The sequence below is a fragment of the Alligator sinensis genome, unplaced genomic scaffold (genome assembly GCF_000455745.1).
Source record: "Alligator sinensis unplaced genomic scaffold, ASM45574v1 scaffold1229_1, whole genome shotgun sequence".
In the NCBI taxonomy this organism is placed as follows: domain Eukaryota; kingdom Metazoa; phylum Chordata; order Crocodylia; family Alligatoridae; genus Alligator; species Alligator sinensis.
In genome coordinates this window covers 610,619-627,393 of record NW_005842843.1, presented here as the reverse complement: position 1 = coordinate 627,393, position 16,775 = coordinate 610,619, and the positions used below count along the sequence as shown (strand labels likewise).

The 16,775-nt window shown below is 42.9% G+C and overlaps 1 protein-coding gene across 16 annotated transcripts in view; it reads right to left on the bottom strand.

Moving 5' to 3' along the window:
- Positions 1 to 16,775, bottom strand: part of ANKRD44 (ankyrin repeat domain 44) — a 202,109-nt gene that overhangs the window by 31,557 nt on the left and 153,777 nt on the right. For all 16 annotated transcript variants that reach the window (XR_003091773.1, XR_003091776.1, XR_003091774.1 and 13 more), the window contains one exon: positions 4,812 to 4,883. Coding sequence is in view for 12 of the 16 variants with exons in the window: in XM_025191621.1 (XP_025047406.1) it covers positions 4,812 to 4,883 (72 nt within the window). In the remaining 4 variants the exon portion in view is untranslated. The remainder of the gene's footprint in view (positions 1 to 4,811; positions 4,884 to 16,775) is intronic.

The following is a 16,775-nucleotide window of genomic DNA, read 5'->3' as shown; positions in this document are numbered from 1 at the left end:
GCTGCGCCCCCCCCCCCGTGCCACGCCGGGCAGTGTTGGCTGCTGCCGCCCCCCCAAACTGTGAGCTGGGCAGCCCACAGGCAGCGGTGGGAAACACTGCCCGCAAGCGGTGGGGCCGCAGCCGCTGTCGCCATGCACAACCCCAAAAGGCGAGCCCGTAGCCATGCGGGGCCAAGCTGGTAGTGGGGCTGGGTTACAAGATGGTGCTGAGCGTGGGGTGGGGGAAAAGCAGCCCCTTGCCCGCCCCCCGCACTGCAGCTGCTCGCAGCCCGCGTGGGGCTGCCTGTGGCTGCTCAGGACAGCCCCGCGCAGGCTGTGAGCGGCTGCAGCGCTGGCCACGGGGCGGGCGAGGGGCCGCTTCCCTCCTCCCCTCCCCCACACCGTGCTCAGCTTTTCCCCGGGCCACTTCCCTGCCCTCTTTCCCCCTTACCTGTGGTTCCGGTGTGGGGTAGCCATGTGGTCTCAGGACAGAAGCCCCTGCTGGAGCTTCCGATTGGGGGAGTGGGGCCGGGTGGGCCCTGCTGTTATGGGAGCCTGCCGGGCTTCCCCTGGGTCCTACTCCCCTTGGTTCCTGTCATTTTTTATAGGAATCAAGGGCAGAGAAATATTAATTTTCTAAATTTTTTAGGGGCCCCGTGGGCTGGATAGAATGGCCTCGCAGGGCGGATTCAGCCTGCAGGCTGGATTTTGCCCACCCTTGTACTAATGCCTGAAAATTAATTGGGCCAGATTCTTGTCCACTTATTAGGTTCCCAGATGTGACCCTGTTCCACCCTGCTTAAGTCCCTGAAAAAAAATGTAATACATGTAACGGGTGGAATAGGATATGGTCCACAGAGTTTAAGGGCATAAGGGACTGTTACGATAATCTATCATGACTTACTTAACACAGCCAAAAGATCCTCAACTAATAATTTCTGTCATAAACCTCCATCAAAAGCACATAATGTCTCAGTGTGATGAAACATGCAAGCTACACACAAAAAAGATAGTGTAGTGTGAAAAATGATGGAATAGTGTGCTTGAACATCATGAATTTGGGCACGGTTGCATTACTCAAAAACGAGAAAGCCATAAATGAGTTAAACCTGCAGTCCCAAGCAAGTGCTTGTTAATCTTTTACCACGCTGAATCACTGTGTATTCCTCATATGGAATAAGCTTTATATATTTAAAGCGCCTTTTCTGCAAGGCCCAACTTATTTGCACATCCTTCCACTGGTCAAGCCCTGCTTCCTTGGTATTATAAGTGTAATTACACTGCTCTTTAACAAAGAGAAAAATTCAAAATAGCAAAATGTAACTGAATTTACTTTTCTACAGACAATAATTTTCCATCTAATAGGTGGAACAGTATCTGGCCCCTAGGGTCTGGCCTTTTAGTACTTAGGACCTCTCTACACAATACATGTATTACACAGTTACCTGGTTAATTGTGCAATCAATTTAGAATGGCTACATATGCAAATTAACTGTGGCACCTTATAAAGGTCCAACCAGCTATAAACTTACTTCTGGAAAATGTGTAATAACTTTATAGCTGGTTTCTATCCAGCTTTAATTTGCACACGCAGCCTGTGCCCCTCTGGCTGGGAGCTCCAAGAGCTGATCAGAGCTCCTAGCCAGGGGGGCCCATGTGCACCCTGGAAGCTCCCAGTTGATGGTGGCCACCAGCTACGAGGGCGCTTCCACGGCTGGAAGACTGCAGCAGCTGCATCTCCCAGCCCCAGGGATGTGTGGCCTCTGGGCTAGAAGCCCCATCAGCTGAGGGGGCTTCCAGCCACAGGAACTTGCTTTTTGCTGGTACATGGAAAACCCAGAATTGGTCTCCCCCTGCACCGGCAATAAGGCATGAGGGGATCTGATTTGAGATTGTGTGGGTTATGCATTAAATCCCATCACGCCTTTACCTGCATGTGCAGAGGGGGGCCTTAAGAGTGCTCTATGCCAGAGAAAGCCCCATTGGAGAAGCTCTCCTGACTGCTAAACTTCCCTTCTTCACTACACTATTTCTTTTATTTTTAGTCCTGAAGGTTTATAAAATTATGAATATTACATCTGCCATATGAATAAAACCCATCCCAGATCTCAAACCAGTACAGTCTGGAGGCTGGATTAAGAAGATATGCACATGGATTGTAATAAATAATGGCTTGCCAAAAATTTAGAAACTTTATGGCTAGACTCCCTATAGTGATTTGTCCTAGGCATTTTTGTAAGTCTAAGAATGAGCCCTTCTTTTGTCAAAGTTCTTCAATGGCCATTTTTTAAATACGGGAGGGGGGGGATGACAAACACCTTGAAGGGAACCTTAAGCTTGCAGTGGGGTAAGATAAAACAAAAATTAGGAAGTGCCCAAGTTATATTCTACATATGCAATGGGAGAGCATGGAAAGGAATTTGGGGAAGGAGGGAAAAGCGAGTCATAAATGTTGATAAAATCTGTGACTTTTCCCAAAATTTCCCCTGATAAATGTGCATTTCTATAGGAGCTATTACTGAGAGTATTAGCTCAGAAAAAGCCAGTCCCTTAAATAAGTGAATAATTAGAAACTAAACATTTCTTCCTTTGCACTTCTGACCCTACCAAGAGTTATATGACTACTCACTGGGTGCATCTACATATGTGCTTTACTGCAGAGTAGACTGATTAGCTTTGCAGTAAAGCATCACCATCTACACATGTGCCAGTATTATGGTGCAGTAACCCATTAACTCTGCCTTAAAATAGTACTGTCAGAGAGTACTATCTTACTGTGGAGTAAGAAACTACTGAAACTCATGTGTGGCAGGTGACAGGGGCTGGCTAGGGCACAAGGGTGCTAAAGTGTGGGGGCTGTCTGCCAGCGAGCCACACAGTTCTGCAGGTTCTTCACCTTTGTACCCCCAGCCAGCCCCAGCACCACCCAAAGGCACCACCCAGAGCCAGGGCTGACCCCTGATACACCCTGCCAGCCTGGGGCTGCTCTGCCCCAGCTCAAAGTGTTGCTGTCCTGGGCACAAGAGCAATGTACTCTGGCTCAAAGTGCTCTGGAGTGTATTGCATCACATAAATTGCATGTGTAGATGTACCCACTGTGTGTAAATTTAAGCTTATGTACACCTCTTTGCAAGATCAGGACTTTATTTTCAATCAAATCTGTTTTAAGACTCAGCAGCAGCTTTCAGGTAAAACGGCTACTTCATAGACAAGATGCAATTCTAAGATTCAAATGTGTACATGTACTCAGGTCCGCATCTAACCCCACACATTGTACAGATTCAAGGTTGCTTCTGGGTTGTTATCAGGTTGATTATTCAGCGGCAAGAAAATTTAGGTTAACTTTAAATTAAAGGTTCATAACAAGCAAACCTTTGTACATGTATTACAAGGAAAATATCAAATAATTTGTAACAGTTGGACACATTTCACTCCTCCTTCATGAACTGTCTTACATTCAGATTACGATTTTCTTTAATGTATCCATTCTTCAAAGTGAATCATAAATAGTTTGTTCTGATAAATCTTGGGCTATAATTTACTGCGGAAGAGCAATTAATTCTAATTTCAGGTTCTGTGCTGTTTTTATGTGATACCAATTTCACGTTATTTTTCTAGTATCTGTTGGAATAATAACAATTTGCAGAATAGGTATCTAGTATAAATATTTATGATTATAAACATTACTGTTTGTTTATATTTGATGTTTCCTAGAACATCCCTGCCAATAAACTCATTTGGTAGAATAATTACAGCAGGCGTGCACACACGCGCGCATACACACACATGAATACGCACACACTTCAATGAATATCCATGGAAAATAGCTTCCATTGTTCAACCAAATACTGTTCTGTTTACCAACAGGCTCACATGTTACATGCTAGGAATTTTTGCAACAATTTCTGCAGAGTTTAACTCCTGGTAATTTTTTAAAAAGACCATACAGAAGCAATGCAAAAGTGAGAAAGCTTAATACTCACTGAACTTCAAAGTTAAGTCTTAATTTTGCAAGATAAACAACATGGCTTGAAAAAACAACTTTGTTATTTTGTTTCTTTTTATTATTTTGTTTAAGTTTGTTTAAGGATTAAACAAGCTATTTATTCCCTTATGGATAAATAACTCCTATTGCCATTAATAGGAATTACACATATGCATCCAAAGGAGGATTAACCTTTAGTCTCAGAATTCCCTGGCTTTAGGTGGAACCAAACTACAAGCCTTATTTAGAGATTTAAATACATTCAATATTTAAGGCATATCTACTTACTGGCCTGATTTCTCACTTACATTTGTTAAATATTATTGTAATTCCAATAACTTAAGATAAAAGTGAGGATGATAGTGACCTTTATATATTAAAATACAATTAGTATGACAACACAGGGTATTATAATCATAGGTGGCTGCAAAAAACAATAGCTAAGATTTTCAGAAATATGGATCTAAAATTAAGCTCTTAAATCCTTACTAAAGCAACATGAGTGGCTAGATTTTCAAAATTGCTAAGCACTCAGCACATCCTATTGTCTACAATAGGGATTCCAGAACTTTTACTTCAGAACATCAGAACTTTTAAAAATATGGCTAGTTATTTTGGTGCCTTTGTAAGGAATTAAGAGTTGGGATTTCCAAAAGGGAATTAATTGGGAGTTGGGTCCCTATATCCCTTAAGTTCTTTAAAAGTCCCACCCAAGAGCCATTTTTGAGAATCTATGCACCTTTCCACCTTTTAAACACAGGTCCACAATTCAGATAAAGACCACTTCAAAGATTTATATTAAATCATTATGTACATAAGATAGCAACCAAACAATTAACAGACTTACAGCTAAGTGCAAAGGACTTTTAGTAGCTGCTGAGTCCGACTCCTCCAACATATGGTTGTTTTTTTCCAGCAGCTAAAAGGAAAAAAAAAAAGAAAACTTTTAAAACATCTTTGTAAATCCTAACCACTGTAGTGCTGTGTGTGTAAGAGCAACCTAAATCAAACCAAGTGAAATAAGATTCAATTTGTAAAATGAGATTTGGGTAATGTTAGGTGAGAGAGAGAGAGAGAAGTATAAAAATATTTGTCAGATCTATTATAAAGCAACTAAATACCAGGAAAAACTAGGGCAGAAGTATCAAACATATAGCCTGGGGACCATATCCAGCCCATGGAACCCTGTGATCCAACCCACAGGTCATGGACCAACCCTGTGCACAACATGCAGCATGCAGAGCTGGTCTAGTACACTGCAAGTGCTGCACACAGTGCAGGAGATTGGCCTGAGACATGTACTTCATGCGGTGCCCATACTGGACTGGCCCTGAGTGCCAGCTCCAGGGCTTATTCATAGTTTCATAGTTTCAGGGTCAGAAGGGACCTAATAGATCTTCTAGCCCGACCCCCCGCCAGGGCGGGAGAACAACCCAAAAAAAACCAAACAAACAAACAAACAAACAAAACCACTCACCCTAAAAACAAAAACGGGACTCAAATGAGTCCAGCCAGGTAAGTATCCAGCCTCTTCTTAAAGATCCCCAGGGTAGGGGCCAGCACCACCTCCCTTGGAAGTTGGTTCCAGCTCCTAGCCGCCCTGACTGTGAAGTAGTTTTTTCGGATGTCCAATCTGTACCTCCTCTCCATCAACTTGTGCCCATTATTCCTTGTTATGCCAGCAGGGGCTAGGGGAAACAGCGTCTCCCCCAAACCCTTCTGGTTCCCCCTAGTGAGTTTATAGACGGTCACCAGGTCCCCCCTCAGCCTTCTCTTGTGGAGGCTGAATAGGTTCAAGTCCCGCAGTCTCTCACTGTAGGGTCTGCCCTGTTGTCCCCGGATCATGCGGGTGGCCCTCCTCTGGACCCTCTCCATGTTGTCCACATCCCTCCTGAAATGGGGCGCACAGAACTGGACACAATACTCCAGCTGCGGCCTGACCAGCGTCGCATAGAGGGGGAGGATCACCTCCCTGGCTCTACTCGAGATGCACCTGTGGATGCACGACAAGGTCCGGTTAGCCCTGCCAACCATGACCTCGCATTGTCGGCCCATGTTCATCTTGGAGTCAATAATGACACCAAGATCCCTTTCCGCCTCCGTGCTCTCAAGTAGGGAGCTCCCCATCTTATAAGTGTGCTGCTGGTTCCTACTACCCAAGTGCAGCACCCTGCACTTGTCCGTATTGAAACACATCCTGTTCCTGTTTGCCCACCCCTGTAACCTATCCAGATCCTTCTGCAATCTCTCTCTCCCTGCTAGCGTGCTCACCTCCCCCCAAATTTTGGTGTCATCAGCGAATTTAAACAGGTTGCTCTCCACCCCAACATCAAGATCGCTGATGAAGAAATTGAACAGCGCAGGGCCCAGGACCGAGCCCTGAGGGACTCCACTACCCACCTCCCCCCAAGTCGAATATGATCCATCCACCACCACCCTCTGAGTGCGACCCTTCAGCCAATCTGCAATCCATCTGACCGTGTAGGCATCTATGCCACAGTCGCCTAGTTTATTAATTAGGATGGGGTGAGAGACGGTGTCAAAGGCCTTGCTGAAGTCCAGAAAGACTACATCCACCGCGACACCTGCATCCATGGCCTTTGTGACCTGATCATAAAAGGCAATCAGGTTGGTCTGACATGATCTCCCCCTAATAAATCCATGCTGATTGCCCCTGAGCATCATCTCGGATGGTTTGGACCTAGCCCTGCTCCAGGGCTCATGTTGCATGTGGCATGGGGGCTGGCACAGGGAGCCCCATATGCTGGCTCTGGCACTCATGGACAGCCTAGGGCCAGAGTAGGGCCAGCATGTGCTGCACGCAACATATGGGGCTGGACCAGCCACACATGTTGCACATGGCCCAGGGGGCCAGTGTGGAGTGGGTGCTACATGTGGTGCACAGCCGGATCAGCCCTGCATGCTCATTCCAGCATATGACCCTGGTCTGGTTTGTAGACTGGCACAGTGAGGCAAAATGAGTTTGCCACCACTGGAGTAGAGAATTTAGAATAGTAATATTCAACAGTACCCTACTACAAGGATAGAGCTGAAACCCCTCTAAGAAACCTATTTCTGTACAAGAGACTTTTCAGTGCTCTGCATACAGAATACTCCACTGTGTATAAAACAGATACTATTTTATAGTGAACAATTATTATGTAAAACACACGCAACAGCTAAATTCAAATCTGGTTCCCACTGATATCCAGATTTCCAGTGACTTCAGTGGTGGCATGTCTGAGCCCCTGTTTTGCTGTTTTGAGTGAACATACATTGAATTAACTTGCAGGGATGTACTGGTTATTGGTTTTGGTCTTGTTTTTCTTAAAAATATCTGGATACATGCACAGCCTCATATGCAGCTAGAGCACAAAGGTCTGCATGTGAGAATTTGTAGCTTTTTATCACCTACAGGACTTCTTGGCAATGACCTCTTATACTAAATGACTGTCCTAGTTTGACTTTTTCTCAAAGTGAGAGTGGATAACTTCCATTTTCAATAACTAGCACACAGAAAATAATGTTTTCTTAGCTGTTTTTCCTCCATCAATATTTAAGAAAGGTTTTAATAAGTCATGAATAACTTCTTGACTTGACTGCCTTCACAAAATATTTTTTCAAATTATTCTCCACAATTAAGTTAAAATTCATTTAACCTCCATCGTGGGCATCCTTGCCTTCAAAACAGTCCTACTGAGATCAGAGGGACTGTCTGTGTGAGAAAGACTACAAAACCCTGAGTCCAAATTATAAATTATAATTGTAATAAGACTAATACATATATGATTCATTTGTATATATTTATCAAAATAGGAATTACCTCTGTAATGACAATCATCCAAAACACAGCACACCCTCAGCGCTTACACACATTCCAAGGACAGCATATCTAACAAAAGCATGAACATTTATATAGCACCTCCCATCCAGAAGAACACCAAAGGCCTTTATAGACTTGCCAATTAGGATAATCTCATTCACCATCCGGATGGAATAGATAGCCATTGGTTATCCTCTATGAGAACTTGTGGAGGTTGAGTGAAGTTCCAGATAACTGGAAAAGGGTGAATGTAGTGCCTATCTTTAAGAAAGAGAAAAAGGAGGATCTGGGGAACTACAGACTAGTCTGATCTGAATACCTGGAAAGATAGTGGAGCAGGGGCTCAAGGAATCTAGTGGAAAGTACAGAGAGGAGAACCTTGACTTTAGCAAGGCTTTTGGCACTGTTTTCCACACCATTCTCATTAATAAGCTATGGAAATATAGATTAGATGAAAGTACTGTAAGGTGAATACATAACTGGTTGGTTCATCATGCTCAATGGGTAATCATCAATGGTTCAATGTCTAGTTGGGAGGAAGTATCCAGTGGAGCTCCCCACAAGTCTGCCCCAGGTCCAGTATTGTTCAACATCTTTATTAATGATTTGGACAATGGGACTGAGTACATGCTTAGCACATTTGTGGATAATAATAAGTTGGGTGCAGTTGCAGATACTCTGGAGGGCAGAGCTATGATCCAGAATGACCTGCACAGACTGGGGAAATGGACCATAATCAATCAGATGAGATTCAGCAAGAATAAGTCTCAAGTCCTACACTTGGTATGGAATAATTGCATATACAAATGCAGACCTACAAATGACTGGCTAGGTTGCAATACTGCAGAGAATTACAGTAGACTACAAGCTGTGTATGATACAACAATGTGCTCTTACTGAATATAAAAAAAAGAAAGAAAAGAAAAAGCCAACATCATACTAGGCTACATGAATAGGAATGTCACTTGCAAATCCAGGAAAGTTATTGTTCTACTCTATTCAGCATTGGAGAAAAGACTGAGATGGGATTTGATAACAGTTCTCAAATACCTGAAAGGTGATTATAGAGAGGATGGAGATGGTTTTTTTTCTGTGGCTATAGGGGACAGGGCTAGGAGCAATGACCTCAAGCTGCAACAGAGGAAATTTAGGTTGGAAATTAGGAAAAGCTTTTTCACTCTGAGGGTGGTTAAACATTGCAACAGGCTACCTAGAGAGGTTGTAGAATCTCCATCCCTGGTTAGACAGACACTTGACTGGGACAGTTCACTCAGGGATGGTCCTGCTGTGAATGGGGCCTTGTTGTCAGCTTTCGCCATTTTTAAGGGGCGTAGGCCAAGCTGCAAAATTGTAGCTATGCATAAGGCCACAAAGTCTATTTCTAAGTGACCACAGTGTGAACCTTTGCAGATGTGACAACTAGCTTGATCAGCAAAGCAAAAGAAGCCATCAAACAAACACAATTAAAAAAAACACAAGGCCCAAAAGGAGAAAAGGGAAGACCATACATTAAATAATCCAAATACACTATATTATAGCCTTATTTTAAAATAGTAGTAGTGATTGATGTAACCAAATGTATTAGATGTTATTTTGCTATGACAGATATATTTTTGTTAGAGATGCTTAGACAATTTGTAAAAACAAAAAAAAGCCTTGTTAGAGAAGACTGTAAACTAAGGTAAAGAAGAAACAGGCCAGTGTTAAACAGCACTGTACAATGTGGAAGGAAAAGAGATAAGAAACCCTCCCTTTTTCATTTCCAAGTGTAACCTGGGCGCATCCAATATATGCTCCCCTCTACGAACAGAAGGGATGTGTAGCTAGGCAGTACTGCTGTGAGAGGGATCTGCAAATGCAAACTAGTTTCCTCTATTCCCTATAGAGTCAGGCCAGGACAAGGAATGCTTAACTATATACCAATTTATTAATATTTGCCGGGAACCGTCAAAAGATAAATATAAATATACACATAGATATTTACACAAAATATGCGACTATAAACCTTATTCTCTATATACATATATATATGATAGTTTATTACCACAGGGACTTCAAATAAGTTGCAGGTGAACACAGGTAAGTAATAGGGAAGGGTCCCAGCAGGGCCCCAACATAGATCATACACACTAAGCTCTAATAAACAATAAACTTACAAAATATAAAGGCGCAACATCACAAAATATAAGGCACTCTCTTACAAAATATAAGGTGCATAAACATCAAAAATAAACTTGACTCTTTAAAAGTCCCCAAAGCCCAAGCTGTTCTTAAGGCCTTGGCTGCGCTTCAGTGACTAGTAGGAGGGGAAAACCCTAATGCCCCTTGGGCCTTCCACAAACCCCAATGAGGCCTATAAACTCAAAAGGGCCCTCCCCTCCAGGAGCCCTTTACTAACCAGGAGGAATTTCTCCTCCCCTGTGGGAATCCTTTTCCCCAGCAACTCATGACTCCGGGGGCCAGAGTGAGTGGTCCTTGGCCCCTCAGGCACATTGATTCTTGCTTGCAGGAGCCTCCAGAGCCTTTAACTCATTCTGGGACACTTGCACACTTGGAGCCCTGAGCACTGTCATGTGCTCCCAGGGGCTTTGCCTTCTGCTCAGGGTTGGACGTCTGGGCCACCACATGCAACACTGGGACTCGGTCCACTCCCGGACCCTCTGTGCAGCGTTGTCTGCACCGGGCTGCTGGCTCTGTGCCTGGGAAGCCCAGACCCGAGCCGCCACAAGTGGTTCCCAAGGTTCTGATCCCTCCAAGCCTACTCTGTGCCATGCTATCAGTACCAACTGCCTGGCCCTGTGCCAGGGGTTGCAGGCCCGAGCCACCTGGAGTGGCTCTCAGGGTCCTGCTCCATGCACTGGCCTGTGCACCACATTCCTGGCCACACGCCAGGGGTTTCAGACCTGAGCCGCCTCAAGCAGCTCCCAAGGTCCTGCTTCCTCCTGGATCCTCCATCCAGCGCTGCTTGCACTGATCCCGAGTTCCTCAGCAGCGGGCTGGGGATGTGGCTGCTTGTTGCTCCCGTCCAGCAAAAAGGTCTTTGGGGCAACAGCTCCGCCCCACTGGCCAGCTCTTATCAGTTCTTCTTTTTGCCCGTCCTCTTCTCTGTCCCTTGTCACAGCCGCCCATGTTCCAGGCATGCTGCTCTTTAATACCCTCTGAGGGCTCTGCCCCCAGATTGCAAATGGACCAAACAGGTTGAAGCAGGGTGCAGGCTTCAAACAGATCCAGGTTCTCTGCCTTGCCCTGGGTAGGGGCGGAGCAAGCCCCTCCCCAGCAATCGCCTGATTGGTGGAAGGGCTCCACCAATCACAATGAAGATTCTCCGCGCCTGGGACATGCTGGGCAGCTATCAGTAAGCCTGCCACACAAGGATATAAATCCCGCTTAATTGACACCTTCCAAATCCATAAGAGATCTGGTTTAGTCCAGTTCCAAAAGTTTCAGTAAAATTAAGAAATTTAAACAAAACCAATCAGAGATAATTTATCAGAATATTAGAACCAGCCATCTATAAATATTGGGCATAGGTGGAGGGAAATTTGGAAAATTCAGCAAATTCAAGAAGACTTCCTTGCAATCTGCATGCCACCCTCCTCCCACCTCTTGAGTCCCCCCCCAGCCATTATAGGTGAGAATCTATGTTGTACTGTTACAGGTAGCCAGATAGATTTGGGGATAAATGTTTGTTTTCATGTTTTAAAGTGCAAGCAAATAAAAGATTGGTCTGTAGACCTGTTTCTGCCTCTTTTATCAGTAGCCTACCTACAAGATTACCTGTAAGGTGGGTAACAGCCTGGACTGGATGACCTCATGAGGTTCCTTCCAGACCTACTTTCCTATGATCCGATGACACGCATCAGCAACATAAAAGGCCAAAAAGTAAAACATGATAACTTGTCCTACTATAGCGTCAAAAGAAATACAGGCAAACAGCTGGTGTTGATGGTGATTATTTAACATTAGTACTTAGCACCACTGGCATGCATGATACTTTACACTGGAGTTAAAGAGAGAGTTTCTGTTCTGAGAGGAGTGTGCTGGGGAAATAATAGCAAACAAAGGTTAAGAAAGAGTATAGGAAGTGACTACAGTAAACTAATGGGGCTGCTAGCATGACAAGCAACCCAATGTTTGTTCTTTTCATAGCTGTGCATTTTTGTATTATAGAGTGTTAACTGACAGACTGTGAGAATAGGTAGGTTTCAAGGAGTAAAGGAAGGATTTGTGGCAAAAAGGCAGAGAATTAGAGCTGTACAGCACTGTGAAGACATGCACATGGAATCAAATTCCTCCCTGCTGTAATCGCATTAACTTTAACAGACTTGTGTGGAGGATGAATTTGACCAACATAATTCTCCAAGATTGCTTACCATTTAGTTGTAAAAAGCCAATCATGTGTCACATTCTTATTAGACAAAGACATGCATATGAATAATTCTACTGTAATATAAGAGAAGTATATGTTGATTTTGTAATTATTATGTTTTAGAAATGCCAGGGCTGAGAAAGAAATGTGTGTTACTGAATGTATGTTATTTCTGGAAATGTATGTTACTGCTGGATACTTAATCTCTGTGCAGAATAGCACATGATATATTCCTTGCAATTGTAGGCCTATATCATGCTGTTTGATTCTGAAATCCAATCCAACTCAAAGTTTTCAAAACACTTGGAATAGGGTTTGCACATTTCAGCATGGGCCAACCTCCAGTTTTTACATTTTGTCACTCCTTTTATAGTATTCTTCAGTCTTTTATAAAATATCCTTATTTATATGTATAATCTACATTTGATGACAGCTAGAGTTATTTTTAAACTGCCTGTTGGATACATCTATTCCAGGAGTCAGCAATATACAGCCTTCAGGCTAGATCTAACCTGCAAAGCCACTGGACCCAGCCCTGGGAGCTAAAGGGCTTTGCCTGTGCCCACACCCATGCATGCACTGGGGCCAGACACTGCTGAGAAGCCAGCAGTGCAGACACTGTTTGCAGCTGCCCAGCCTTAGTGCAGCTCCACACCGGAAGGAAGGTGCACCTGTGCTGCAGCTGGAGAGTTGGGAGGCTGGGAGGAACCGCAGCAGCATAGACAGAGCTCCCAGTTGTCTGGCTCTGCTGTAGATTCAGGGAAAGCTCCTACCCATGAAGCAGTGCTGAAGCTACCTGATTTGTATCAGGCTGGACCCAGGTTGTTCTGGCCCGTGGCTTGTTAAAGATTGCCAGCTACTCATCTGTCTTATTTGTAGAAGTTTCGCACTGAACACCAAATATATCAAACAGATTTTCACTAGAGTGTAACTACACTTTAATCTGAATATTCAGTTACTAGTTCTCAATTTTATAAAATAGTCTCTTGAGTAAGTAATTAAATTTGACTTCCGTTTACTCCAGTGGGTAAATAAACTCTTTAAAACAAAAAAGAAAAAAAAAACAATCACTAAGCCTTCCCATTTAACACTGTCACTCACTCCTGAGATTTTAAGGCCTCCAAAACAAAAGACTGGTTTGTCACTTTTTAAATTAAACCTATCTCATTTTTTGGGCATCAAATCACCACACTTAAGAATCAAAACCTTAATACAGTAACATCTCTCTTTGTATGCTAGGAGGCCTTTAAAGCCTTTTTTTGCACAAGGCTTTTGTACAAATGTCTTTACAGGAGGGAAAAAAATAAATTGAAAGTTTCTTGAATGAAGACTCTAGAGGAATAAACTGCATGAAATTGGAGAGCTTCCACAAAAGGCACTTAGATTACTATGGACTTAGCTTAATGAGCTTACTACCCAGAATGCTAAACATGAACTTGACGGTAAACCTAGTAGCCCTCAGATACGCAGCCAGAAAACACAAGATGAGAAATTATAAGGGTGAACAAGTTTAGACGTACAAAGACATGCCAATAATCCTCAAGCACATCTTGCCAAACATAACTTTCCCTAATAATTAAAGCAAAAGTACCACAGGGATTCTATGAAATTCAACATTACATCCATAAAATGGGGAAAAAGCCAGGTCTATTTATTGTGTAAGTGCCTCTTTTCTGAATTTTTCCCAATATAATCCTTCAGTTGTTATATGGCCATTTTAAATTTCTCTGCCTATTTACCAAGAGTTAGGCAAAAATGTCTTCTTTTTCTCTTGCACACTTCTTCCAACCCCTTAATTCTCCCTCTCACCATGCACAACCACCACCTCCACTGCTTCAGGGGTTGTGTGCTAGCACAATATAAACAATGTGGAAATTAATTTGGTTCTCTCTCAATAACCCTGTGAAGAGGGTATATTAGGGTCTGTCTCTTAACTCCGTATCCTGATTAATAATACAATTCTAGCTATTTTTTAACAAAGGGTTCTTTACTGACATTAGGACAATTTGCTGCCTGTTTTCATTCTCTGGCTATAATAATGGCTTACAATCAATTTTTAAAGACTTTTTCTGGCTCATATGTCACATTAATGGCTCAGGATTGTTTAAATGCTTTTCCTAGTGGACTACAGAATGTTCTAAAATCTAGTTCTGGTAAAAATAAGTAGCAGCTCCACACACAGCATCTCCAGAATTTAAAATCACCTTTAGACAGAAATGTAGATGAATGGTTTTGTCATACATAAAATGTTTAAAGCAGACAACTGAAGAGAAGTTCTTAGAAGCTATTTCAACCCAGAGCAGTGATAGGTGCTAAAGCAAATCCTAAAACAGACAAATACATAATTCCATACAATAATTCTATACAAGGCATTGCAAGTGTGAAAGCAACAGTATACCAAATGGTATACACTAAATGGGTTATAAATTTGGTTCCCACTGAACTGTGGTTCCATTGCAAATTACACCCTTCTACAAACTACAGCAAATTGCTCAGATTACATTTGAACATGCACATTTTAAACATATTAATGAACTTTTTCAATTAGTATGATTAAGATTAATTGCATAAAGTAGCAGACCTCTAGGCCAGATGGGCATGATTAGATAATCTTGCGGTGACATTTATTCTGAAAGGGTGTTGACCAAATGATATATGGAAATTCTCTCACACATGGAGAGCTAATCAGAAGGCAATTAAAAGAACTGAAATAGTACGACAATGCACTTCTGCAATAATTATGCCTGGATATAATTTCTGACACAAGGTCATCCAACGGAAGCGATTAGTTGTGATTGTTTTAATGTCATTTCAAAATGAAGCAAAAATGTTTGATTGACATGTAGCTCTGAGTCTGATCTCTCTCTGCACTCCAATTGTTAAGACACAGGCACTACACTGCAAGCGTGGTGGAAAAGCATGCTTGCCAGAGCTGAATTTAAAAGGGTTTTGCTAGCAAAGTGTTAGCAGTTTCCCTGGCTGACATAGGTAAGCCTGAACATGGCTGTCAGCAGCTTTAGACTACATAGGGCAGGCCCAATAGACCAGACAGGGATTAGTTTCTTTTCCATTTTACAACAACAAATGGAGGAGATATTTTAGCCTTAGAATTATTCTAACTCAATGACCTAAAGGTAATTTGGGAAGTTATATAAATAGCACATCAGTTAATGGGGATAAGTGAGTGTAGGCTGCTTGAAAATAGTAAAAAAAACACTTTACCAGAAAAAGCAGCGCTTTACTTAGACCCGGCTCTGCAGCATCTGTATAGATCAGATGCTTCAGAGGGGCTTTTTGATTCAATCAGTTATTAGATAAAAACACCAAAATAACTCCATTGAAGCACCTGATCTATACAGGTGCTGCAGAGCTGGGTCAAAGTAATGTGCTGATTCTTTTGGGCATCTGTTGGGTTCAGCTCAGAAACGTGCTGAATTTAACGTGGTTTTTGGTTTTTTTCCATGTCTGCAAGAAGGCAGGCTAGGGAAGTGCAGCAGTTTAATTTATTTTAACTCAACCAAATGAAAACTAAGGAAAACCCCAGTCTAGGAAAGAAGCACTCATTTGAGCATTTTTCTGAAATCTTAAAATAAGTTGATCCTTGGTTAAGTCACGTTCACCCACACCAGTGACTTCCTAAATTAAGCTAAAATTGTAAACAGGAACCAGGACAGACTTGCACCCATTTAATTGGATTGATTTCAGATTAATGTATAAGCAAAGCCTGTATAACAATGAACATGAGCCACCAATGTGATGCTGTAGTCAGCAAAGCAAACAAAACACTGGCATGCATCTACCGATGCACCTCAAACAAGACTAAAGATGTTATCCTCCTGCTTTACTTGGCCATGGCGAAGATGCAGCTGGAGTATTGCATCCAATTCTGGGAACAACACTTCAGGAAGGATGTGGAGGAGCTTGAGAGAGCCCAAAGAAGGGCTACGCATATGGTTAAAGGTATGGAGAGCAGGCCATACAATGAGAGATTGAGAGACGTGGGTCTGTTCAGTCTAGAGAAGAAAAAACTCAAAGGGGACTTGGTGAAGGGCGCACATCAGGGACTAGGAGAACATCTGTTTGCCAGGGCTCCCCGAGGGAAGACTAGGACTAATGGTCATAAATTGCCAGAAGACTGCTTTAGATTAGACATAAGGAAAAACTTCTTTATAACCTGAGTGTCCAGGGTCTGGAATAGACTCCTCCCAGAAGTGGTACAATCACCTACTCTGGATATCTTCAAAAAACGTCTGGACACTCACCTTCCTGGAGTCATCACCCCAGCAGTCTTTCCTGCCCAAGCACAAGGGGGCTGGACGAGATGATCTCAAGAGGTCCCTTCCAGCCCCTAACATCTATAAACCTCTCTAGTATGGACACAGCTTAAACTGGGGAATGAACACTGATGCCTGAAGAAGCTGTAGAGCTGGGTGGGAATTTTCCTGTTCAATGGATATTTTCAAGATTTCAAACTTTTTTTCCTATTTCCTCAAAAACAGAGGCTTTTCTAGAATGAGGAATAACTATGTTCAGCTTCTACTTCTTCCTGGTCCAGGACCGAAATCTCTGACACCCACATCTCAGATGAGTGCTCTGGCCACTTGGCCACTGGTTGGTTA